The sequence below is a fragment of the Lissotriton helveticus genome, chromosome 1_1 (genome assembly GCF_964261635.1).
Source record: "Lissotriton helveticus chromosome 1_1, aLisHel1.1, whole genome shotgun sequence".
NCBI lineage: Eukaryota > Metazoa > Chordata > Amphibia > Caudata > Salamandridae > Lissotriton > Lissotriton helveticus.
In genome coordinates this window covers 355075924-355100737 of record NC_136057.1, presented here as the reverse complement: position 1 = coordinate 355100737, position 24814 = coordinate 355075924, and the positions used below count along the sequence as shown (strand labels likewise).

The window sequence follows — 24814 nt, the reverse complement described above, 5'->3', positions numbered from 1 at the left end:
TAGACCCCCTGGCCCAGTTGGATCTTTTTTTGACGACCTCCAGGCTGCCATTGCTGGGCTGGCCCTGAGTGCGCAGCACTGCCTCCTGGCAGGAGACTTTAACTTTCATATGGATGTCGCCGGTGACTCGGATGCTAACAAACTGCAGGATATCACGGCTCCTCTGGGCCTTGTCCCTTTCCTCACAGGTCCCACTCATGATAAGGGACATACCTTAGACCAGGTTTTCTCTTCAATCCCTCTCCACGACATCGAGCTCCTTCCGGTGCTCTGGACTGACCATAGGCTGGCCAGATTTTCTGTATTAGCCAGCGAGAAACTCCCTTGTAGCGTGCCGAGACAGCATGGCCCGGCGCGGAGGGCTCTGCATAGAGTCACGCCCGAGATGTTAAACCAGGCGGCTGTGGATCATCCGTGCCCTCTATCAGGCAACTTAGAGCAGGACGTTGAGTCCTTACAGGGGTGGTTGACGGCGAGGCTGAATGATCTGGCCTTCGTAATGGCCCCGAGGAATAAGGTCAAGAGGGTTTCGGCCCCGTGGTTTACTGAGGCATTGTGGGCCACTCGTCGCCAATGTAAGGTGGCGGAGAGGGCATGGCGCCTCCACTATGATCTGGAGGCCAGAGTGGCTTATAGGTCGATGGTTAAAGCCTACCATTGTGATATTCTCCGTGAGAAAAAGGTCTTTTTGGCCAGGAGGATTGAGGCCGCCTCAAACTCATGTAAGGAGATCTTTACTGTAGTTAGGGAGTTCATGGCCCCCAGATCCAACCTGCCCCAAGGGGTTCCATCTGAGTCGTGGGTCTGTGACCTGGCCAGATTTTTCACGGATAAGGTCAAGTCCATCCAGGACTCTTTCGCAGTGGGTTCAGCCGAGGTGCTTGCAAGTGTGGTGGCGGGACCGGTGCGGCTGTCCGCGCAGGCGGTGGTTCTCGCAGAGTTCCCACCTATTTCCATCGAAGCCTCCTTGGCGCTTCTGGCCAATCTTAAGTCGGGTTCGCCATTAGATCCCTGCCCGGCCAAATTTTTGGCTAAGATGGCGACTGTGGTCAACCCTGTGGTTAATTCACTTGTGAATTTGTCTTTGAGGGAGGGGCAGGTCCCATCACCCTGGAAAAGGGCTATGGTGATCCCCCTCCTCAAGAAGCCTGGGCTTGACCCGGAGGTTCTGGCCAATTACAGGCCGATTTCCCTCCTCCCGGCATTGGCTAAGATCACGGAGAAGCATGTGCACGGCGCTCTTTCCAGCTTTCTTGAGTCCAGTGATCTGCTACATCCTTCACAGTCCGGCTTCCGCCCTAATTTAAGCACGGAGACGGCACTGTTGGAGGTGTCAGAGATCATTAGGGAGACACTGGACTCTGGAGGCCGGGCCATGCTTGTCATGCTTGATCTGTCCGCGGCCTTTGACACCGTTCCCCACGAGATGCTTCTCGCCAGACTTTATGACATCGGTCTGAGGGGGACGGTGCTTGATTGGTTTTCATCTTTTCTGGAGGGCCGCCGACAAACGGTCTGGGCCTCTCCAAGCTCCGCCGAGATGCCGCCATTGGGAGTCGGTGTTCCGCAGGGCTCTGTGTTGAGCCCGACTCTCTTTAACATCTTTATGACACCGTTGGCGGCACTGGTGGAGTCTTTTGGGGCCCAGATCGTGTCCTACGCTGATGACACGCAGGTGATCTTCACGTGTGGGAAAGATCAGGCTTTCGATGGGGAGAATATCCGGGGCTGTCTGGAGTTGGTCTTCAGCTGGTTCCAGTCGAACGGCCTCAAGGCCAATTCCAATAAATCGGAGGTGTTGTTCTTCGGTTGCTCCCATGACCCCGACTGGCGGGCCTGGTGGCCCACAGATATGTGTCCTCCTGCCTTGGCATCGCTGGTGGCAAAGAATATGGGAGTAAAGATGGACAACAGCCTGACGCTGGTGCCACATGTTCGTGGCCTAACGGGCACTTGCTTTGGGCTACTCAAGATGCTTCGGAAGTTTTTGCCCCTGCTCACAGAAGAGCATAGAAAGACCACTGTGCAGGCCTTCGTTGGTTCCAGATTGGACTATGCTAATGTCCTGTACAGTGGTCTGCCGGACTATCTTGTTCAGCGGCTGCAGGTTGTGCAGAATGCTGCAGCCCGCGCCATTTTTGGCCTCCATAGGCGAGTAGGAGCCTCCGGTTTATTGCAGTCGCTTCATTGGCTGCCCATCCGGAAGCGGATCATGTTTAAAGTTCTGACGTTGGCTCATAAAGCGCTTTTTGGCGTGGGAGCAAAGTACCTCCAACGCAGGCTCGCCTTTTACCGTCCGGCCAGATCTTTGCGATCTGAATCACTGTTCTTGGCTGTGGTTCCTCGAATCAGGAAGGCACGTACTGGGGGCCGCTCCTTTAGTTTGAGGGCCCCTCAGTTGTGGACCACCCTGCCTCTGGCCCTACGGTCCTCCTCTAATCTGCTTCACTTTAGGAAGAGCCTGAAGACCTGGCTTTTTAACCTTTAGTATCTCTGTTGTTTTCTTCCTGTTTCAGTTGTTCGCTGTCTGGTGTTATGTTTTTTATTTTGAGCTGCCTCGATAAAGCGCCGGGACACTCCTTTGGAGTAGCCGTGCGCTATAAAAATAAATGTATAACATAACATAGATGTTCATTTTTCAGGATGAGGAGGAATCTAGAGTAGAATCCTAGATTTCACTGATTCCACAGAACCTCTTCTACTGCCACTTTCTGAAGTAATTTGAATGAAGGTGCTTATGACTCTTAATTTGTAGGAGTTTTCCACTAATCCGAGGGCATGACATTTTCCACAGTATCCAGCACACACCTGTGCAATCGGAACTCTTACCATTTGCTTATCAACTGTTGGATTCAACAAACCCCCTTCACCCCAAAGGGCAACAAAATTCAGGGAACTGGAAGCTAACTAAGATCGCATTTTCTTTGAGTGACCTTGCGATCTAGATTGCTGGTTAGCTCCCCATTTCCTGGCAGATCTCCCTTGGCCTCGTTATCTTTGAGGCTGCTCATAGCGATAGGATCCATCATTTTGTGTTAACTACTTGAACAGAGGTAAATTACCTTTTTGATAATAGTAACTTATTTGCTGATACTGATGCTTGAACGAGAAGTAACTGTCAGGTTTGTAAAGAACACACTGATCTTGGCATATCTGGCTCAGCTTTTATAGTTTGAATTGACTCAAATATATGCTTACAAATGAATTGTTGCCATTGAATGGTATCCATCATTTTGAACTTCCGCCTTAGAGAAAGTACTTAAAGCCACTAATATGTTCTCACAACTAGCATTTCTAATTCGTTCAAAGTTTACAGCTGCAAAACCCATGTCTGAAGAAGATACCATTTTGACATTGTTAAGTACGGATAAGGCCTGGTAGATATCCTCTTCAGGTAACCTTTGCACAAACTGTACGCCATATCTGGTTATTATGACAGATTAATCAGCAATCCTGACAGAGAAAAAGGCTAAGGACTTCACTATTTTTGCCTTAGTATCCCACAGCATGCCTTGCCTTTCTGGAGGAACTGTACAACATGTAGAGGGATTTCTAAACCACCTCTGTGGTGCCATGTTAACAACTGCTTCCATCTTTGCTTGATTAGACATGTTTTGGCAAAATCTAGATTTTCATAGTTTTTTTTTTTTTTTTTTTTTAGACTTGCTATGTTCACCGAGGTTGTTTCTAGACATTTCATGCGGGTAAATCCTTCCCACAATCAAGAAATGGCATTCATCTACTCAACCGCCTGGATTTCTCTTTAAGTAGCAGAGAAAACAGAATTTTTCCACACAAAATATAAGCAATTTAAACGTTTTGCAGGCCTTTTACAAAAATAGTGGTGATGCTCTATATCGTCCAGAGGAGAGTTATTAGGCACTAGTTCTAAAAAGCCTTCATCCGGTGAATGAAATCATGCCATCTGGAGCACAATTTGGACTTTCATAATTTTGATGTTCGTCATCATTCCAGTCGCATATGGAGGACATTCATCGCATTTCCATCATCTTGTCTTACAATATCTGAAGCAACTTTGCCATTATTGTCGTTCTCACACTGTATTTGAGAATTATCTTCAGCAACCTAGCAACGCACAGCCAAAAAAAGCTTACTGTCTGCAGTTGTGGGAAAGACAGGAAATTCACCAAAAAATGTTTTGATTTGAGAAGAGCTCTAAGGATTTCCTTCTTACCCCCAACATTTGGTAAAATAAATAAAGTTATTACAGCCTCTGGGAGGGTGAGTAGCAAGATCAAGATCTCAATAGCTAGAATTTTGGACACATACGTAGGTCTTATTTTATTGCACCTTGTGCATGGTGAAGCAATGTTAAATTACCATTTGTAAACAGTGCTGTTAAAATAGGGACACTAGAAGATTCTCAGTTGACGACATGGTATATAGGCATGTAAATTTTGAGAAATGTGAATCTACATGCCATGAACAGAGGATTACAGGGTAACATTCCGTTTGAGGCATGTTTGGCTGTAGATACGCATGCTCTGCATAGACTGTGAAGCAATCCCTCTCCAAAAGTGGTGGCTATCCTGTGGGCGCTGCAGTTGTTTGAAAGAGAGTATGTAGCACTGCCTGTCTTACATTGGCTTGTTGGCATGCTAAAACACACACAATAATGCCTAGTGAAAGTGTGTAGTCTAGACCATGAAGCTGCCTTAGAAATGTCAGCTATTGTGATATCGCCCAGGAGATCCATGGAAGCCGCTAACGTACCAGTAGAGTATGGTCTAGGGGGTGTCGGCAAATCATTTTAGCTTTGGCATAACATGTTTGAATGCATTTAACTATCCATCTTGAAATGCCGGTTTCAGATATGGGCTTTCCAGTGTAATGGGGCAAAAAAGCAACACATTTTTTTAGTTTTATGGAACTCTTTAGTTCTATCAATATAATACATTAAAGCTTTTCTCACATCTAGTGTATGCAGAGCTCTTTCCGCAACTGAATCAGGGTGTGGAAAGAAAACTGGTAAATCAACTGACTGAGGTGAAAAGGTGAAACCACTTTTGGTAGGAATTTTATGTTGGTTCTAAGAACCAACCTATCTCTGTGTAGCTGGAAAAAAGGTTCTTCCACGTTTAGTGCCTGGAGTTCACTGACCCTTCTAAGTGAGGAAATAGCTACAAAAAAAGCTACTTTCCAAGACAAATGTTGTAGGGAGCAGTTGTGCAATGGTTCAAATGGTGAGCCCACAAGCCTGGTAAGTACTAAATTGGGATTCCATGCTGGTGCAGGTGGAACTCTAGGTGGAATTACTCTTTTAAGGCCTTCCAAGAATGCCTTAATAACTGGTACTTTAAACAAAGATAAATATTGCCTGTTTTTGTAGGTAGGCAGTAACTGTGGCTAAATGTAGACGTATGAAAGTGTAAGCGAGGCCTGAGGTTTGTAAATGCAGAAGGTAGCAAACAATGTTTTGCACAGTTGCATCAAATGGATTAATGTGTTTACTAAGACAGTAGAAAATAAATAGTTTCCACTTCACTGTGTAACATGCTCTATTTGTAGATCTATATGCTTCTTTAAGAATGGTCATACATTCAAGGGGAAGATTAAAGTATCCACATGCTATAAAATACAGCCAGGTCGAGGCTGTATATTAAGCTTTTTCTGCTTTGGATCAAGCGACTCCTGCATGATCTGGAGGATGGGTTTTGAAGGAAACTTTAATGTGGAAGCCAAAGTTTTCGGTGCTGAAGCACAAGTTACTTACCTTCAGTAACGATATATCTGTAAGAAACAGTAGTTAGTATTAGATTCCTTACCCTAGAATATCGCCAGGCGTCGGACTGGATCCAGAAACTTTGGCGTAGCAGTACCCTTGCGCGTCGGTAAGCGTCGTCTGCGGCTCCGCGTCCGTGTCGTTGGTGCCAGGATGACGTCGCCGGAGTACTTGGACGCCGCCCTCCCGCGCTGACGGCAGTTCTTATACACAGCTTTTCCGTGCCAGAAACGCAGAGCCATGATAAAAACCAACACTGGTGCCATGAAACTAGGGCCCTGAAAGGGGATGACCTTAACCCTAGATATCAGTTCGCAGAACGGGGAGGATGGGTGGGGCGGTAAGGAATATAATACTAACTACTGTTTCTTACAGATATATCGTTACCGAAGGTAAGTAACTTGTGCATCTGAAAGAAACAGGTTAGTATTAGATTCCTTACCTTAGAATAGATACCCCAGCAATACCAGCCCCGGTGGTGGGTCTGCGAACCAATAATCACACCAGAAAGTCCTGGAGGACGGAATGGCCAAAGAAGCCATCCCTCCGGACTTGGCTGTCCAGGCAGTAGTGTCTTGCGAACGTGTGCAGCGAGGCCCACGTAGCTGCCTGACAGATGTCCTGCAAGGGGACTCCCCGGCTCAGGGCAGTAGTAGCCGCCGTGGCCCGAGTGGAATGGCCCTCAGCCCAACAGGAGGCTCCTTCTTAGCCAAAGAGTAGCATGCCTTGATGCACAACACGACCCACCGAGAGATGGTCCGTTTGTGCACCGCCCGCCCCGTCTTAGGGGGGGAAAATGAAACCGAAAGGAACCGGAGAATATCTCGAACCAGAGCGCCAAACATCCAAACTAGACGGTGGAAAGAAAACATTCAAACAATGGAGTAGCTGCACATGCATATAATCACCAAGAGGAGTCACTTTGTTTCGTGACTCGAAAGACTACTTCAAGGAAAAACAACTTAAACAGATCCGGACCCAACACCAGATGGCGTAAGTATGCAGAGCATGTGTATCTACAGTCAGCCATGCCTTGAACAGAATGTTTCTTAACCCCTTCTATGCTGATGACGAGCTGAGCCACAAATTTCATCCCAAACAGAGTTCTCTAAGGTCTCCCGATAAAAATGATACCTCAGTCGCATGGGTGGGTCAAGTACCCACGACATGCAAGTGCCCAAAACCTATTGAGGCAACATCAAAATGACCTATCGCAAAACAACCTGGCTTTGCAAGGGGGGGGGGTCACCTGTTTTTCTGTCCCCGGGCTCGGCGGCCATCTTGGGAAACTACCTAACCCAAACATTTCTGAAAACTAGACACCCAATGTTTTCCTACCCAGAATTCCCTGCAAACCTCAAATTTAGGTTAAAAATACACTTTTCCATGGGAGGCGCTAGGGGGCGCACAGCGGAATGGCTGCCTGAAGTGACAGCTCCACCAGGCAGACACCAGCAATGCGGGGTTTCTGATGCCAAATGGATGACATTTAATGAAGTAAACATAAAATGCGGAATGGGATGACACCGGGAGTAGGGTATGAGTGTCTCCGATAATTAACAGACTGCAATTCCCGGAGAAAACCGATGCTACAGCCTGAGGCGACCGGAGGGTAAGATGGCGGCCGCAAGCAATGGAATGCCCAGGACACGCTGCTGCCGTTTTGTGGAGTGCCGCCTGCTGTAGCCGACTGGCTTCTAACATCGGAGAAAGAGATCGGAGGAATAACTGGTGACCTGGACGGCGGTGGTAAGGCGTAATTGCACTGCGGCGCAAAACACCGGGTGGCGGAACGAAAGGGCAGCGAAAATCAAAATGGCGGCACCCATGTCTACATCCACTCGCTGATTGTAATTACGGAGAGAGCAAAGACCCTTCTCTCCTGGGCTCAAAAATCTGATATGGCATGCAACGGGTCGCATTCTGTGCAGAACCTGCGTAATGGGGCGGCAGAGAGGTTGTAATTGCGCCTGATATACTGGATTGATCTGGTTACACACAAAGGCGGGTGTGACCACGAAATGGCGGCGATGTGGCGCATCATCCGAGGTGACGGTTGCGGGGATTGGAACAAAACGTTGAGACGTTAAAACCAGTGGCGCGCTGCTGACATCCCTAAGCAACTATGGAAAACACCTGCGCAATCTCTAGGGCGTCTGCATGTGTGTTCCTTACTAACTAACCGTGTCGGGTGCTTGAGATGACCGCACCCCGAGCTGATTAACAAGGTTTTTGACCCGATTATTGGTGTAGAGTTACACTAGCACAGAACAGGACTGTACGCTCATTGTGGATGGCGGCGGGGGACCTGTGATATAGGGGGCACACAACCTACTGATTCCAGCCGGTAGCGAAGGGAGTGACCTACAGAGGGCTGTGTGGAGAGGTGGACGCCATCTTCCTTGCGACCCTCCTCGGATGTACCGGCTACTGAATGAATAGCGGAAAGAAACTGCTGTAGGTGTGGAAGCCTGGAGCCGTTGGACGAACGAGACCGACTACGACTGCCGCATAGCCTGACACAATTGGTCCCATTAGCTACACAAGAGACACATACCGTGAATTTGCAGTACTGCACGCCATTTTCCCTCCTGGGCACTGGATTCTGTATGGTCATGTAAGTAACGGAAGCATTGGATTAAAACAGCGAAGCGTAAAAACCGTAACTGAACCTCCAGACAGATAGAGCTGCATACCACTCCACAATGGTACGACAGGATAGGCAACAACCCAAGATCAATTTTGAAGCTAAAAAGGCGCCAAAAGGCCTTGCTGAATAGTCGGAGGGCGGACCAACTTCGGATATGCCGGCAGAAAGTAGTATGGAATCCATCCTAAAGGCCATACAGTCCAACTTGCAGGACATTAACGAAAAACTTGATCACTTAACGTGTCGAATGGACAACATGGCTGCAAAAGTGGACAAACAAGGGGAGCGATTGGAGACAGCTGAAACACGCATTTCGGCGATCGAAGACGAGGCGTCGTAACATAAGGATAGCGGGACTACCTGAATCAACTAATACAGGCCGCATGGAAGTGTATATCGAGCAGTTATGTAAAGACATCTTTGGAGCGGATGCATTATCACCGATCTTTATAATTGAAAGGGCGCACCGATCCCTTGCACCGAAATTCACCACTGGGTGCTGCGCCACGACCGATTGTAGCTCGTGTATTCAACTATAGGGATCGAGATAATATTCTACTGTATGCACGAGAAAAAGGTCCTATCACGCACCAAGGCAACAAGTTAGAATTCTATCCAGACCACACTATTGCAGTTCAACAAACACGAAGAGAGTTCGCAGCGGCCAATGCGAAATTGCGGACACTGCAGATAAACTACGCCATGCTCTATCCTGCACGACTGAAGGTAACTTGGGAGGGAAAATCGGTAATTCTCTCCAATCGTAATGCGGCGCAAGAATTTATAAATAAAGTGACGAACAAGAGCAAAACCCCGGAAAGAAGGGAGCAGCAGCAAGACTCGGATTAGCGGGATGGTGTTGGACTGGGAAATGGGAGCAGCGACTGCTGTAACGTCAGACTTTGCGGTGAGAGATCCGGATGTGCTTCACCTGGGTAAGAATGTGCAGCTGCCAATTACAGAGACATTGGAGAGTGTGTGGCGGAGACCAATGACAAGTAATACACTGGACTGAGCAGCTTGATCTGCAGGTAAGCATGTGACACTGTGTAGAGGGTTCAGGCGTGCAGATGAGTACAGACTGAACTATGAACAAGTGATGCAACGACAGCACACTGGAACTGGGAGCACCCTTTTCAATGTTTGTTGGTCGTACCTGGCACTGTCTAGAGGTGACAAACATAATGGCTCATGATGCAAGTCCAGTTGGCTGTGGGACAGATGAAGGGACACGCACTGATGCCGTTCTAATAATAACGCTAGATGTTATATGATGATCCTGGACATATTTCCGGAATGCTTTTAGTCACTCATGTTTATGATACTAAAACCATTAATGTTATTTACTCCAAACTGTTAAATAGATAAAAGGGAAGTGGTAATGCAAGATATTGTTATATTGATTCGAAACGGGTGCTATTGTTGTAATTTGATACACCAATCTATTTCCCAAAGAATACGTCTGTATCTTAAAGTAAAGGTCTGCCTCCATCCATTAGGCTGGATGGTGTAGTGCACCCTCGGTGGACCTCCACATGGGTGATCCCCATACAATTTATGTTATCAAGGGATGTTCCTTGGGGGCTGCGGCTTCGGCAGGATTGGGATGCTGAAGTGGGTGGGGGTGGGTGGAGTTGGGGTTTTGTTCCAGTTAAAAGACCAGAGCATTTAAGATGCATTGCTGAAATTCATGTTGTATTGCAGGTGCATGAAAAGGGTACTGTGCTACCGTGGGGATATGTAAGCATTGAGAATAGACACTATTGCACTGTCATTGTTATGGAAATGTTACACTACACTGAATGGCTCAGGGAGTAACGCATGCAGGTAACACAGGTTTGAACCTTCTCACATGGAATGTGCGGGGCTTCACGAATCCGAAGAAAATTAGACAGATATTTGCCTGTTTAAATCGATGGGGAATCGATATAGCATTCCTACAGGAGACCCATATTGCCCCTAACACGCATAAAACTATTGGTGCGAAATGGGCGGAATCAACGCACGCATCTAACTACTCATCATATTCTAGAGGGGTCATAACACTGGTGCGGAAAGGCACAAATTTCAAAATAAGTGAGGTGATTCTGTATCCAAATGGGAGGTATGCCATAACCACGGGGATGTTAAGGGGACAGCGGATCACATTGGCTAACATATAGGGTCCCAACGTGGACGCGCCTGAATTTTTCCAGGAACTGTGGAATCACATGCATACCCTTCCTGATACGCAAATATTGTGGGGAGGGGACTTTAACATAGCGCTGGTAGATCAAATTGATCGTTCCGCGACTTCCACGGAACCACACAGGAATGCAAGAGCGAAAGTATTGGATATAATGGCTGATCAACCTATGAGAGATATATGGCGGGAGCGACACCCGGGTGATACAGGGGCAACACACAATAATGTGGTCCATAACAGCTGGTCCCGAATAGATTATTGGCTGGGGTCAGATAACACCTTACTATGGACAAGGGACTTGCGTACTCTACCTAAAATCCTCTCGGATCATAATCCGGTTTTATTGTCGCTCCAGATACCACATTATATCCCGCCTCCATTCAGTTGGAAATTCAACGCTAAGGCCCTCATGGACACAGTATACGCTGATACAATACACAAGGCAATAAGGGATTATGTTCAGTTAAATGAGTCAACAGTGGTGGATCCGGGTATTTTGTGGGAAGCGTTTAAAGCCACTTTACGCGGAGTCTGTATAGGTACATCGGTGGGGATCTTACGAGATATAAGGCAACAAATCAAGCGATGTGAAACCCGCATGAAAGAGCTAGAGACAAACTATGAACACACACGATTCAGCCCTACTGGGGGAATTACGACAAATACATACTGAACACCAAACTTTTCTCGAGGACGAGCTCAAGTATATTACCAAAAGATACACTGCTAGGAACTTTGGTGAAGGGGCAGACCGGGCAGAGTCCTGGCATCTAAGATTTGTGAAGGGACAGGCCCTCAGGCAATATTACAGGTACGGGCGGAAGATGGCACGTTGACTACACACACAAAGGGTATATGAGTAATTACAGAGAACTGTACAAGTCCCAATCCACAGCGCCCCCCTCAGAGGTACTTAACTATTTAGAAGATGTGGCCATTGCATGGCTGTCGGACAATCAGAGGGAGTATCTGTCGCTGCTTGTAACTGTGGAGGAAGTGACAGAGGTGATACAATCATTACCAAATGGGAAAGCCCCTGGCCCTGATGGGTTTACTTGCGAATTTTACAAACAATATGTTGATATACTGCCCCCCCCCATTTGGTGGCAATGTATGGCAACGCCTTTGATCAAGCAGAACTACCCCCAACACTTAGAAGTAGTAATAATAGCCCTCTTGAAGCCAACTAAGGACCCGGAAGTATGCAAATCGTATAGACCTTTATCGTTGAAAAATGTCGACTCTAAGATATTGGATAAGATCCTTGAAGTCCGGTTACAACCATTGATGACAAATCTGGTCCTTCCGGATCAGGCAGGTTTTATACCCACTAGAGCCACCTCCCATAACACTAGAACCCTCTTCGCCCTATCACACTATTTAATACCCACTACCAAGACAGTGGCGGTTATGTTGGATGCCATCAAGGCTTTTGATTCTATAGAATGGCCATATATACTAACGATACTGAAAAGGATGGGCTTCCCAACGATGTTCACACAGTGGGTGAAATTGCTGTACACGAAACCGGTAGCCAGAGTCAGGATCAATGGGTATATCTCAAGACACGTTCACCATTGAGAGAGGGACAAGGCAAGGGTGCCCCCTATCGCCTCTATTATTCGCTCTGGTGCTGGAGCCGCTTGCCTGCCTTGTCCGACAGAAACACAAGCTCTCTGCATTGCAATTCCCTTCCGGGCCTCTACACATATCATATGCAGATGACATGCTATTGTATGTCCGAACAAAATTTGGCAGCTCTTTTGAGGGAATACATAAAATTTGGAAGGCATTCTGGCCTTATGATAAATTGGACCAAATCGTTAATCATCCTCCTGACAAACACAACTACACCGCATGACACTGAATTTCCCTTGGACTGGCAGACCGATCCTATCAGGTATCTGGGGGTGTGGTACCATAGAAATCCCGAAGTGGTCATCCACACGAATTATGGGAGAGTTATCTCCACTTTTGAGGACAAAATTAAACGTTGGATACAGCTACCGCTCTCACTCGCAGACCGTATTGCGATTGTGAAAATGAATGTACTACCTAAATTCCTCTACCTATTCAATAATATCCCCATCCCTCCCCGAGTGCAGTTTTTAAAAGTATCACGTCAATGGTGCTAAAATTAATTTGGGCTGACAAGCAGGCACGCATAGAGCCTAGAACATTAACACTACCCTATGAGAGAGGAGGATTCTGTGTACCAGACTTCTTACTTTACTACCTGTGCGCACAAGCGCAATATGCTGCTTACTGGTACCATAAAATACCGTATTTCACGCACACCGCAGTGGAGGAGGGTGATGCCACTGACAGCCATAATCACGCATAAACGTCCACCCTTACATGCAGAAGACAAACACTATTGATACTACGGCGAAGGCATGGCAAAGGCTAGGACAACTGGCATATAAGGTACCATTATATGCACCGGCCTTGCCTTTACACTTTCATCCAGAGATTTCGGTCACTGGGAAGGCTGTGGACATGGGTCTCCTGCGACAGGTGGGATTCAACACGATGGGGGATCTATTTCATGAGGGGCAATTTCGTCAGGTACGGGACTTGACGTACATTAAAAACCAAACTTTATTGTTCTGATTCACCTACTATAGGCTGCAAAGAGCAGTGCAAAAGTTATAGCTGGACTACCCAGCTGAACCAGCCTGCTTAAATACACTCCAACTTATCTTGACGTCATCCAACACTACACAACTAGTCTCACGGCTCTATACAGTCACGCAGGCAGAAATCCCGTATACTACTGATAAAGCCATGACGAGATGGAATGCATTGCTTAGTGACCCATTCACTGAGAAGGAATGGCAGACTGCATGTACACTAGTCCAACTGCTCACGCCTAATGGCAATTTGCGTCTTATACACTTCAAATATCTCCACCAAACATACTACACACCGGTTAAACTACAACGCTGTGGGTTACAAGAAGAGGCAGCATGCAAAAGGTGTGGGGTAGAAGGGGCTGATTTTATCCACCTGGCCTGGAATTGTGTGACGGTACGGGCGAATTGGGAAGAAGTGGCGTCCAAAGTCACGAACATGATAGGAGCTGAAGTCGCTTGGACAGTAAAAATTTGTTTACTGGGTCTACTGACGAATGTGAGAGCAGAGAAGCGTAAGTTCTGTGCCATATCGTTATTGTTTGCAAAACGCCAAATTTCGCAGTGTTGGGGTAGCACAAAAGTCCCCACTGTGATACAATGGTTCCGGGATATTACTTATTGTAGAGATCGTTTGACATATGTAGAAGTGTTGTAGACGAATCTAGGACTCTAGTTAAATATTCCCGATTTATGCCCTTATGTGGTTATATCAAATCATATCCTTATATAGGCATAAGAATCATACCCATATTAAGACATAGCCAATGCAGTCCAAATATGGCAAGGCTACTCCCATAGACTCCTAGAAAGCACAACGTGTTCTTAAACAAACCAACCCTCCAGCAGCCCGGGAATCCCCCCCCTGCTTCTGTATTGATTTGTCCTAGAACTCCCGGAGTCCTGAAAGAACTGCGAGTTCTTAGTGACGTCTTATGTCCAACCTTACGTCAAACTCGGCACCTTCCAGGTATAAATATACCAGCATCTGCCCTAGCAAAACACACGGTGGTTTGGAGCAGATCGACTATCTACTTGCCCGACGCCCTGCTGTAGCAAGTGCCGAAGGAAGCCAACCCTCCCGCTGACGCACAGAGAGACGCTGTCTTTTCTCCTGCCGAGAAATCCAGCTCCAGTGTTTCCCTGTCACCCTTGCGGGTTGCTGGGAGATTGAGTCCTGAGAGAGAGATACAAGACCTCCTTCATTCTATAACCAAGGTACGGAGCTGATTAGACCCTTAGAGAATTCTTGATTTAGATTCTTAGCAGAAACTATCTTAACTCAAACTACATCTCACTTACTCCTTCCCTGTACTAGGCTTAGGTTAGGTACACCGGGGTAGGCGTATCTTAGAAGCACCAATTGAGTACGTTTAGTCATTATTTTATCATTGTATGTATTTTATCCATTTTAAACACCGTATGGCTTAGAAACCATACTATGCTTTTACAGTATTATTTTATACTACTCCTTTTACTGTACGCACTTTACTTTATGACAAGTATTGCGATTGTAGCCATTCACTTCTCTTGCATGAGAAAGTAGACTGTTCAATAAATAAACTCTTTTACTGAAAACGCCAGTCTCTCTGTTTCTCTGCACTTCTGGTGAAACTAAGCATGCACGATTGACTGAGTAAAATAGCTATCTATTGTTTCCGCGACTCTGGAGATATACTCCTTGTTCTAGGGGAGCAAAGTTGTCATGTTCTGCGGTTGTCAGAAACTAATCCCTTCTTGTAAATTCGAGAAAGTTTCTAGTGACCTCTGAGCTAGCTGGCATTCATAATTAAGTCTAACATATTCAATAGAGACCTAGTCGACCTAAATCCTACGTCTAAACTATCGTTTATGTTATTCCAATGCGCAGAGCCTATTGGGAAAATAGGAACTACACTACAGAAGAACTACCGGGCCGATCTCGTCCGAAAGATTACTGGCGATTCTGTACTGAATATGTATGTAACATTGAACTGAATGAGCTAAGGTAATTCACGTAATGTCTATCAATTAGTGCATGGTAGTAGGTGGGCACAGTCTACCCTCAAGACATTGTCTGATGATACTGTTCATGTAATGATTACACATGGATAATGAATGCAGAAATGTAATGGTCTGAGTTATTGTTAAAATATGTCTTGGTTTGTATTTTTTGATGAAAATCAATAAACAAAATAAAAAAAGAAAAACTTTTCCATACTTTTTTGCATGGGATCTCCGTGCCGGCATAAATGTCCTGTCACCCAGCGTTCCCCTTGTTCTCCCGAGTAAAATGATACGTCACTTGTGTGGGTGGGCCAAAGGCCTGTGACTAGGAAGACCCCAAAACAGTGGTATTTACAACAAAGCTCCAAGAATTCTAAACGCTACATTTAAAAAAAAAAAAAGAAAAAATGTTATCCAGTTCTGCTTTGGACACCCACAAAAGTGAGGTATCATTTTACTCGGGAGACTAAGGGAAACGCTGTGGGGTTGGAAATTTGTGCCGGCAAGGTGATTCCACACAAATATGTGGAAAATGTGGGTTTTTTACCTAAATTTGAAGTTTTCAGGGAATTCTGGGTAGGAAAACGTTGGGGGACCTACGCATGCCATGCCTCGCTGGACTCCCCCGGGTGTCTAGTTTTCAGAAATGTTTGGGTTTGTTAGTTTCCCAAGATGGCCACCGAGCCCGGGGCAAATAACTCAGCTCCCCCCCCCCCAAAAAACTGGTAGTTTTGCTATAGGTAATTTTAAAGTCTCCACCGTACGATTTGGGCCTTTTCCTGTTGCAGCCACTATGCCTACCCAGGCAAGTGAGGTACCATTGTCATCGGGAGTCCTGGGAGAACACTAGGTGGGAGGAAATTTGAGGATCCACACAGATTCCACAACTTTACCACACAGAAATGTGAGAAAAAAGTGAATTTGTTTGCGAAATTTGAGGTTTGCAGTGGATTCTGGCTAGGAGAATGATGAGGGACCCACGCAAGCCATACCTCGCTGGACTCCCCCGGGTGTCTACTTTCCAGAAATGTGTGGGTTAGGTAGGTTTCCCTTGATGGCCGCCGAGCCGTGGGCCAAAAACTCATGGGAACCTCCTTGCAAAACCAGGTTGGTTTGTGATAGGTAATTTTGATGTCGCTTCATTACGTTTTGGGCCTTCTCTGTTGCGGGTCATTAAGCCACCAACCCAAGTGAGGTACCATTTGTATCGGGAGACGTGGGGGAACGCTGGGTGGGAGGAAATTTGTGTTAGCCCAGTGATGCAACGCTTTCCCACACAAAAATGTGTGAAAAAACTGATTTTTTCAGCTAAAATTGGGGTTTGCAAGGGATTCTGGGTAAAGGGACATTGGAGAATCCACGCAAGCCATACCTCCTTGGAAGCCCCCGGGTGTCTACTTTGCAGAAATGTGTGGGTTTGGTAGGTTTCCCGAGATGGCCGTCTAGCACGGGGCCAAAAACCCAGGTGACCCTCCTTGCAAAAGCTGGTGGTTTTGACATAGGCGACTTCAAAATTGTTCGGTGGCCATCTTGGGAAACTACCAAACCCAAACATTTCTGAAAACTAGACACCCGGGGGAGTCCAGTGAGGTATGGCATGCGTAGGTCCCCCAACGTTTTTCTACCCAGAATTCCCTGCAAACCTCAAATTTAGGTTAAAAAAACACTTTTCCAGGTTGTTTTGTGATAGGTAAATTTGATGTCGCCTCATTAGGTTTTGGGCCCTTGCCTGCGGTGGGTCCTTGAGCCACCCATGCAAGTGAGGTACCATTTTTATCTTGAGACCTGGGGGAACGCTGGGTAGGAGGAAATTTGTGGATTCACGCAGATTCCAGAACTTTCCACCACAGAAATGTGAGGAAAATGTGGGGTTTTTTGTCAATTTGTTAGGTTTGCAAGGGATTCTGGGTAACAGAACCTTGTGGGAGGCAGTCGAGTCACCCCATCCTGAATTCCCCTGGGTGTCTAGTTTTCAAAAATGTATAGGTTTGCTAGGTTTCCCTAGGTGCCGGCAGAGCTAGGGTTAAAAAACTACAGGTAGGCACTTTGCCAAAAGAGGGCAATTTTTCACTAAGAAATTGAGGTGCGACCACGTTACGTTTTGCGCCGTTTCCTGTCGCAGGCACTAGACTGACCCAAGCAAGTTAAGTACCATTTTTCTTAGAAGACTTTGGGGAACGCTGGGTGGGTGGAAATTTGTTGGTCCACGCAGATTCCAGAACTTTCCACCACAGAAATGTGAGGAAAATGTGTTTTTTTGGACAATTTTTTAGGTTTGCAAGGGATTCTGGGTAACAGAACCTTGTGGGAGGCAGTCGAGTCACCCCATCCTGAGTTCCCCTGGGTGTCTAGTTTTCAAAAATGTATAGGTTTGCTAGCTTTCCCTATGTGCCGGCAGAGCTAGAGTTCAAAAACTACAGGTAGGCACTTTGCCAAAAGAGGGCCATTTTTCACTGCGAAATTGAGGTGCGACCACGTTACGTTTTGCCCCGTTTCCTGTCGCAGGCACTAGACTGACCCACGCAAGTTAAGTACCATGTTTCTCAGAAGACTTTGGGGTACGCGGGGTGGGTGGAAATTTGTTGGTCTATGCAGATTCCAGAACTTTCCACCACAGAAATGTGAGGCAAATGTGTTTTATTTGTCAATTGTTTAGGTTTGTAAGGGATTCTGGGTAACAGAACCTTGTGGGAGGCAGTCGAGTCACCCCATCCTGAATTCCCCTGGGTGTCTAGTTTTCAAAAATGTATAGGTTCGCTAGGTTTCCCTAGCTGCCGGCAGAGCTAGGGTTAAAAAACTACAGGTAGGCACTTTGCCAAAAAAGGGCAATTTTTCACTGCGAAATTGAGGTGCGACCATGTTGCATTTTGCGCTGTTTCCTGTCGCCGACCCACGCAAGTGAGGTACCATTTTTCTCAGAAGACTTTGGGGAACGCTGGGTTAGTAGAAATGTGTTGATCCACGCAGATTCCAGAACTTTCCACCACAGAAATGTGAGGAAAATGCGTTTTGTTGTCAATTCTTTAGGTTTACAAGGGATTCTGGGTAACAGAACCTGGTGGGAAGCAGTCAAGTCACCCCATCCTGGATTCCCCAGGGTGTCTACTTTTCAAAAATGTATAGGTTTGCTAGGTTTCCCTAGATGCCGGCCGAGCTAGGTGTGTTTTGCGCCGTTTCCTGTCGTAGGCACAAGGCCGACCCACACAAGTGAGGTACCATTTTTTATCGGGAGACTTAGGGTAATTCAGATTTGTAAAGCAACTGTTATTACCTATTGAGTTTTGATGCATTTCTGCCTTCCAAATGAAAGACATTGTGTAAAAAAGAAGTCATTTTGAAAAATGACCAATAATTCTCATGCTAGTATGAGTATTCCCAATTTTGAAAATGTGCAAATATATACTGTTTCTAAACTCTATAGTTTGTACCCAATTCAGAAATACATAGGTGTCTTTCATACCGATTTTTCCATGTATACATTTTCCCAGAATAATTGCTCTACACCCGGTACATAATAAAATACCATTGCAAGTTGCTGCTCAGTTTTTGGCTCTGGGTTCGTCGGGTTCTTGGTGAACCAACAAGTCCTATATATCCCCACAACCAGGAAGGTCCTACGGATGTAACGGTATATTGCTTTCAAAGAGCTGTCATAATTACAAAAAGTTACAGATGAAAACATCGAGACAAAAGGCTGTTTTTTTCAACTAATTTTCAATTTTTCCAATATTTAACTGTTAGTTTCAATAAAGAAACCTTCATGGATTTAGACAAATGATCCCTTTCTGAATTCAGAATTTTGTCTACATTACTAAAATGTATAGCTTTCTAGGATCCGATATTGCTTTCATACTCATTTTTACCATTAACTGGAAGGAGGTTAAAAGCACTAAAAATAGGAAAAATAGGCTATGTCCCAGAAAAATGCCAAAACTGTGTGAAAAATGTTGGTTCTCCGACAAAAGACTGTCATTCCCTAAAAGCTGGAAAAATTGTGATTTCAGCCCCACAAACCCTTTTTTGATAACATTTGCAGGGGAAAAACCCAGAGGCTTTCATCTGCAGCCCGTTTTTCCCCATTTTTCTAAGGAAAAAAAAAAAAAGTATTTTACTTAATTTCTGGGACCCCTCCAAGGGAATCCACAAACCCTGGGTACCTTTAGAATCCCCATGATGTTGGAAGAAAAGGACGTAAAATTGGCGTGGATACCTTATGTGGTCAAAACGTTACAGGGGCCTAAGCATGCACTACCACAAAGAGCCAAAAAAAGGCTTAGCACAGGCGGGGAAAAGGCAAAGCAGCGAAGGGGTTAAAAAGGCTGCAGTGGCCACCTTAGATACGGTGAAATGAGCTTGTTATTTTGTTGTATTAAGAGAGTTTTATAAAGCGCAAACATGACCTAAAGAAATCAGAGCCCTATAATACGAAATAAGAAATACCCTGTCCCGCTACATAGCATATGGTTTAAAATTGCAGACACACAATACGGAACAATGTGCGAAATAACATGCACTACATACTTGGTTGTCCTCTTGGTGGTGCAACAGTGAACAACTATAGACAGTTGTGACTCGGTATACCAAGAGTCAGCCCTGAACAAAATCAGTTATGGTAGGAATCTGTTAAATAAGATTCTGTTAACTTCTTTTGAAAAAAGCGGTTTATGGGTTTGTTTGAATCTCCACTGGGAGACAGTTCCAGATTCTTGGGGCAGATCCAGAGAAAGTTGTTTCATAGGTTCTCTTTTTTCTGTATCTTGGAGGTTCAATTAGAAGGGAAATCATACTCCATAGGGATTAGCTGCCTCCTGAGCTTGTGAGCTGTAGCACTAGGTACATGGGTGTATTACAGTGCAGGGCTTTGTGTGGCAGGCAATCTTCAGCTGGATCCTGGGTTTGCCTGGGAGCCAGTAAAAGTGATTTGCGACATGGTGTGCTATAGTCAAAGCATCTCGTTCCCGTAATCAGTGTTGTCACAGCATTGAGGGTTGCCTTCAATGGTGTCGTCCTTGATTTGTGAATTCTGTTCAGGTTTCACTCCCATACTCTGGTCTGGATACTATTCGGGACTGCACTGCGGTCTTGAAGACTTGCGGACTTGAGCAGGTGTAGTTGGTGAAACTTGTTGCATATGGATGAGCTGATGTAACTTGGGTGATGTCCAGATGCAAGTACCAAAGTAAAGCAGGAAAAAGAAACCAATGCCACAGCCAGCATTCATATTTTGCAGTGGCCCCACAAATAAAATCTATTCCAGTGCCCATTAAGGAGTATAGGAAAGTTCCTGCATCAAGTAACCGAATATGAAGACATATTTCTAGCAGAAGAAAATAAAGTACAGTAGAAAAACCTTACATTGTAGGAAAATCTAAAATTCAACATAAAATGCAGGAGAGAGAATGGACACATATGAGCACCCGGGTGTTGCAACTTGAAATTCTGGTACAACTACATCCCGCAAACTCTTTCTGATACATTTGAACTGGAGTGCTTTGAGAGTAGAGTAATACACAGGAACAAAAAATTCAAGGAGGCCCAACATTACATGACTAGGGAAGGGAATTAAATTGTGCAGCCTTCTCAAAGGTCGCAAAAGTTTTTAAAATTAAACAACAAAGCTCCTAAACTGGCCTTGCCACCAGCATGAGATCAGACATACAAAGCAGCTTGATTTATCAACTGAAAACATAATTCAATCATTAAGGTGAACCAGACACCTTTTTCAATTATCAGCAATTATAGATTCCAACAACAACTCACACCTATATGAATCTAGGCAACCAACCCATAACTGGCACGTAGACATTTTTGGCTCTTAATAACAGAGCAATAATATTCACTCTTTTTGCCTCACGGCTACAATATTTACCTTGGGAGTACGTTTACGGGAGATGGTCTGCCCAAGTTTGCTGAAGAAAGATATAGGAGATTTTGCACTTGCAATTAGTGCAGCCTTTTCTTCGACATTCAGGTCCAGGTTATCTGTGCATAAAATGAAGATTTTAGCAGAACAGTATTACAGGTAACAACAACTAATTTAGTTCCAATCAAGTGTTAGGCAACCTATTCCATTATTATTCTATTTAGCAGCCTACCTTAAAAACATACAAAGTGTGTTTTCCAGTTTCAAAAGGCCAATTTTCCTCTAAGGCGACTGATCCTACTAGAACCACTCCTTTTAGCAACTCAAGAATTGATCAGTCTACAGTTGGAAATGAAACCACCAGTTATTCCACATCATGGGTATGTTCTTTGATATTCATGAATGTAATAATACTTCAACCTATGTGCAGTAAACAGAAATCAATTTTAATAGATAAAAGAAAAATGATGCTTACCCTGCAAGCATTCTAAACTAAGGTATGGAGCTGATTAGACCCTAAGAGAAATCTTGGTTAGATTCTTGGCAAAGAAAACCAAACCTATGCTAGACAATACTTACTCCCTCCCACATACTAGACTTAGGTTAGGTACATTGGGGTAGGCATATTTAGAAGCACCAGTTGAGTACTTTTAGCCATTGTTATTTATGGATGTACTTTTATATGGTTTAAAAACCATACAATGCTTTTACAGTATTATTTTATAATTCTATTCTCGCTGTACGCATTATACTTTGCAGCCTGCATTACGATTGTAGCAGTTCACTTTACATGCATGAGAAAGAAGACTGTTCAATAAATCCTTTTATTGAAAACGCACGTCTCTATATTTCTCTGCACCTCTGTTGAAACGAAGCATGCACGATTGACTGAGTAAAATATGTATCTATTGTTTCCACGACTCTAGCGATATACATTTCTTATTCTTGGGAAACAATATTGTCATGTTTATGCGGTTGTCAGAAACTAATCCCTTCTTGTGAATTCGAGAAAGTTTCTAGTGACCTCTAAGCTAGCTGGCACTCACAATTAAGTTTAGTATATTCGATAGAGACCTAGCCGACCTCAGTCCCTACGTCTAAACTACAGGATATATTATTCAAATGCGCAGAGCCTATTGGGAATATAGGAACTACACTACATGGTGCCCAACGTTTGGTAAGGCACTAATTTAACGCTAGATACTAGAGTAACTCAGTTGTGCTTTTCACAGACACCCTTTTTTCCCGTAAAATACTCCAATATACGTCTGGAGGGGGTAAAAGGATAAAATATCCACCATAACGGAGTAGGACAAAAATGCTATGTATTCGTTTCTGGTTTGTTCAACGTTGAAAGTTAGTGTTCCAAAACATTGTGCATCTTATCTTTGTTTCCTTGAAACTTGCTCTGCAAACTTTCATTAAACAATGTCGAATGTAGGAAAATCTAAAATTCAACATAAAATGCAGGAGAGAGAATAGACACATATGAGCTCCCGGGTGTTGCAACTTGAAATTCTGGTACAACTACATCCCGCAAACCATTTCTGATACATTTGAACTGGAGTGCTTGGAGAGTAGAGTAATACACAGGAACAAAAACATTCAAGGAGGCCCAACATTACATGACTAGGGAAGGGAATTAAATTGTGCAGCAATAACGCAACCGGTGGAGCTGCAGCAACTGCAACCCAAACGGGCTTAGACGTTACAGATTTCCAATAAGACGGCCAGATGCTATAATCATAACGGAAAACTTAAGGAAAACCATCACTATAAAGCTTATAACAAATGGCCTATCACCAAGAGGTGGTAGGGTAATTTTTGTAATAGAGGCACATGAATATCGGCAGACGGAGGTATTCTATTCATGGATTTTCTTCCCTGAAACATATAGATAGTTTGGGTGGGAAACCAGTTAAACCCCAACTAACTGAAAGTCCTGAAAAGATCTTTATTAAAAACACTCTCACTGTTCTTAAAAAGAAGAGGGAGAACACTAAAACTTCTAAAGAGAAGCGTTCTCAATCCAGAGAAAGGTCTCCTCAAAAGGAGCCCTCTGAAAAGAGATATAACCTCAGGAACAGGGATAATTTGAAAAAAACCTGATAGATATCAAGATACTGATACACATTGCTCTCGTACCTTTCAGACTTTCTCACAGAAATCGGAAAGAGAGCACAGTCAGAACACAAAGAAGAACGCGTGAAGTCACAAGATGATCAACTCGTTCCAAAAAATAAGAAAAGCCACTTAACCAAAAAGAAGGTAGCAGGTATAAAAATCAGACATGCCAAGTATCTTGAGGACACAACTCAAGAACGGAGAGTGGGCCCAGACAATGTTGGACAGCGCAGCAGAAGTAACCATAGCTCGCAAGATCTTGAAGGATCATCTGGAGACAGTGGACTTGAATGAGTACATCCAAGTTGAAACAGCTGATATCAGGGTTAGAGTACCCCATAAGTTATATGAAATAATGCTCCGGATGGAGGGGGACATAACTAGGAAAATAAGAGCACTCTTTTGGGAGCTGAAAAAGACTGCCCACCTAATTTTGACATGGCGAAGACATAATTATGCCAACCTTCTCCAATCACATTCCAATTCATTCAAAATAGACCTATGCTAGAAAATGGGCTGTAGCCCAGGCTCCAGCATTAAATAAAAATCATGTAGGATGGGATGAGGATTCTCCTCACCATAAAATCCAGTTAAAAACTCAACCAACTGCACAGAGGTAGTATCCAGTTAAGCAAGAAGCTAAAAAACAGGTCAGGGGGATATTATATCAACTTGAATACTAAGGGGTGATTGAAACATGAACCTCGTCAATTAACAATACTTTGTTTCCTGTCTTCAAACCAGACAATACATATAGTCTAGTTTTGGACTACAGACATTTAAATTATTGTTGCAAAACCTTTGCAGTACAAAATGCACACAGTGCAGCACTAATGAATAACCTTGTGCATAAAAAATATAAAACCACATTAGATATTTCTAACGGTTTCTTCTGTCAAAACATTGCACCTGAAAGCAGGTACTTGACCGCTTTCTCAATTATGGAGACACAACGTCACTTCTGTCGTCTCCCCCAGGGATTCAAGAATAGTCCAGTGTTATTTTCACCCAGAGTAACAGAGTTACTACAAAAGTATGATGATGAGGCATTATCTAACAGACGATGACTTGGACAGGCACTTGAACAGAGTGAATACCATTATAATTGGATTCGCCTCTGAAGGGTATAAATTCAATTTTAAAAAATCAAGAATTGCCCTCCTCAATGTCCTTTTTTCTAGGATACGAGGTATCAAGTGAAGGCAAAAGCCTGGCAGCAAACTTTTTAGAAAAGTGTGCGCTGCTCCAACCTCCAAAAACGCTGAAACACTTACAGTCAATTCTAGGTTTCCTAAATTTCAGAAGAACATACATTCTAAATTACGCAGAAGGGGTTAAACCTCTCTATGAATTAATCAAACCTGATTTCAAAACAACTAATTGGATTCAGAAACATACAGAAATTTTACGTTTAGTGCAAACAGACATGTTAGCAGCAACACATTTACAGACACGCATAAACGTACGCAATCTTGTAATCCGAATCATCCCAGGAAGATGCGGATTCACGTACTGAACCTTCAATGAAGGGGAGAAAGTACTGATTGCTTATAAATCACACTTGTACACACAAGCTGAATTGAAATTCACTTCTACAGAAAAAATTATGACAGCGGGTCAAACTGCAGTA

At 44.5% G+C, this 24814-nt stretch overlaps 1 protein-coding gene across 27 annotated transcripts in view; it reads right to left on the bottom strand.

Annotated features, from left to right (window-relative positions):
- MICAL3 (microtubule associated monooxygenase, calponin and LIM domain containing 3) overlaps positions 1–24814 on the bottom strand; it is a 2019125-nt gene that overhangs the window by 1195295 nt on the left and 799016 nt on the right. For all 27 annotated transcript variants that reach the window (XR_013606836.1, XM_078673602.1, XM_078673604.1 and 24 more), the window contains one exon: positions 21067–21179. Coding sequence is in view for 26 of the 27 variants with exons in the window: in XM_078673602.1 (XP_078529728.1) it covers positions 21067–21179 (113 nt within the window). In the remaining variant the exon portion in view is untranslated. The remainder of the gene's footprint in view (positions 1–21066; positions 21180–24814) is intronic.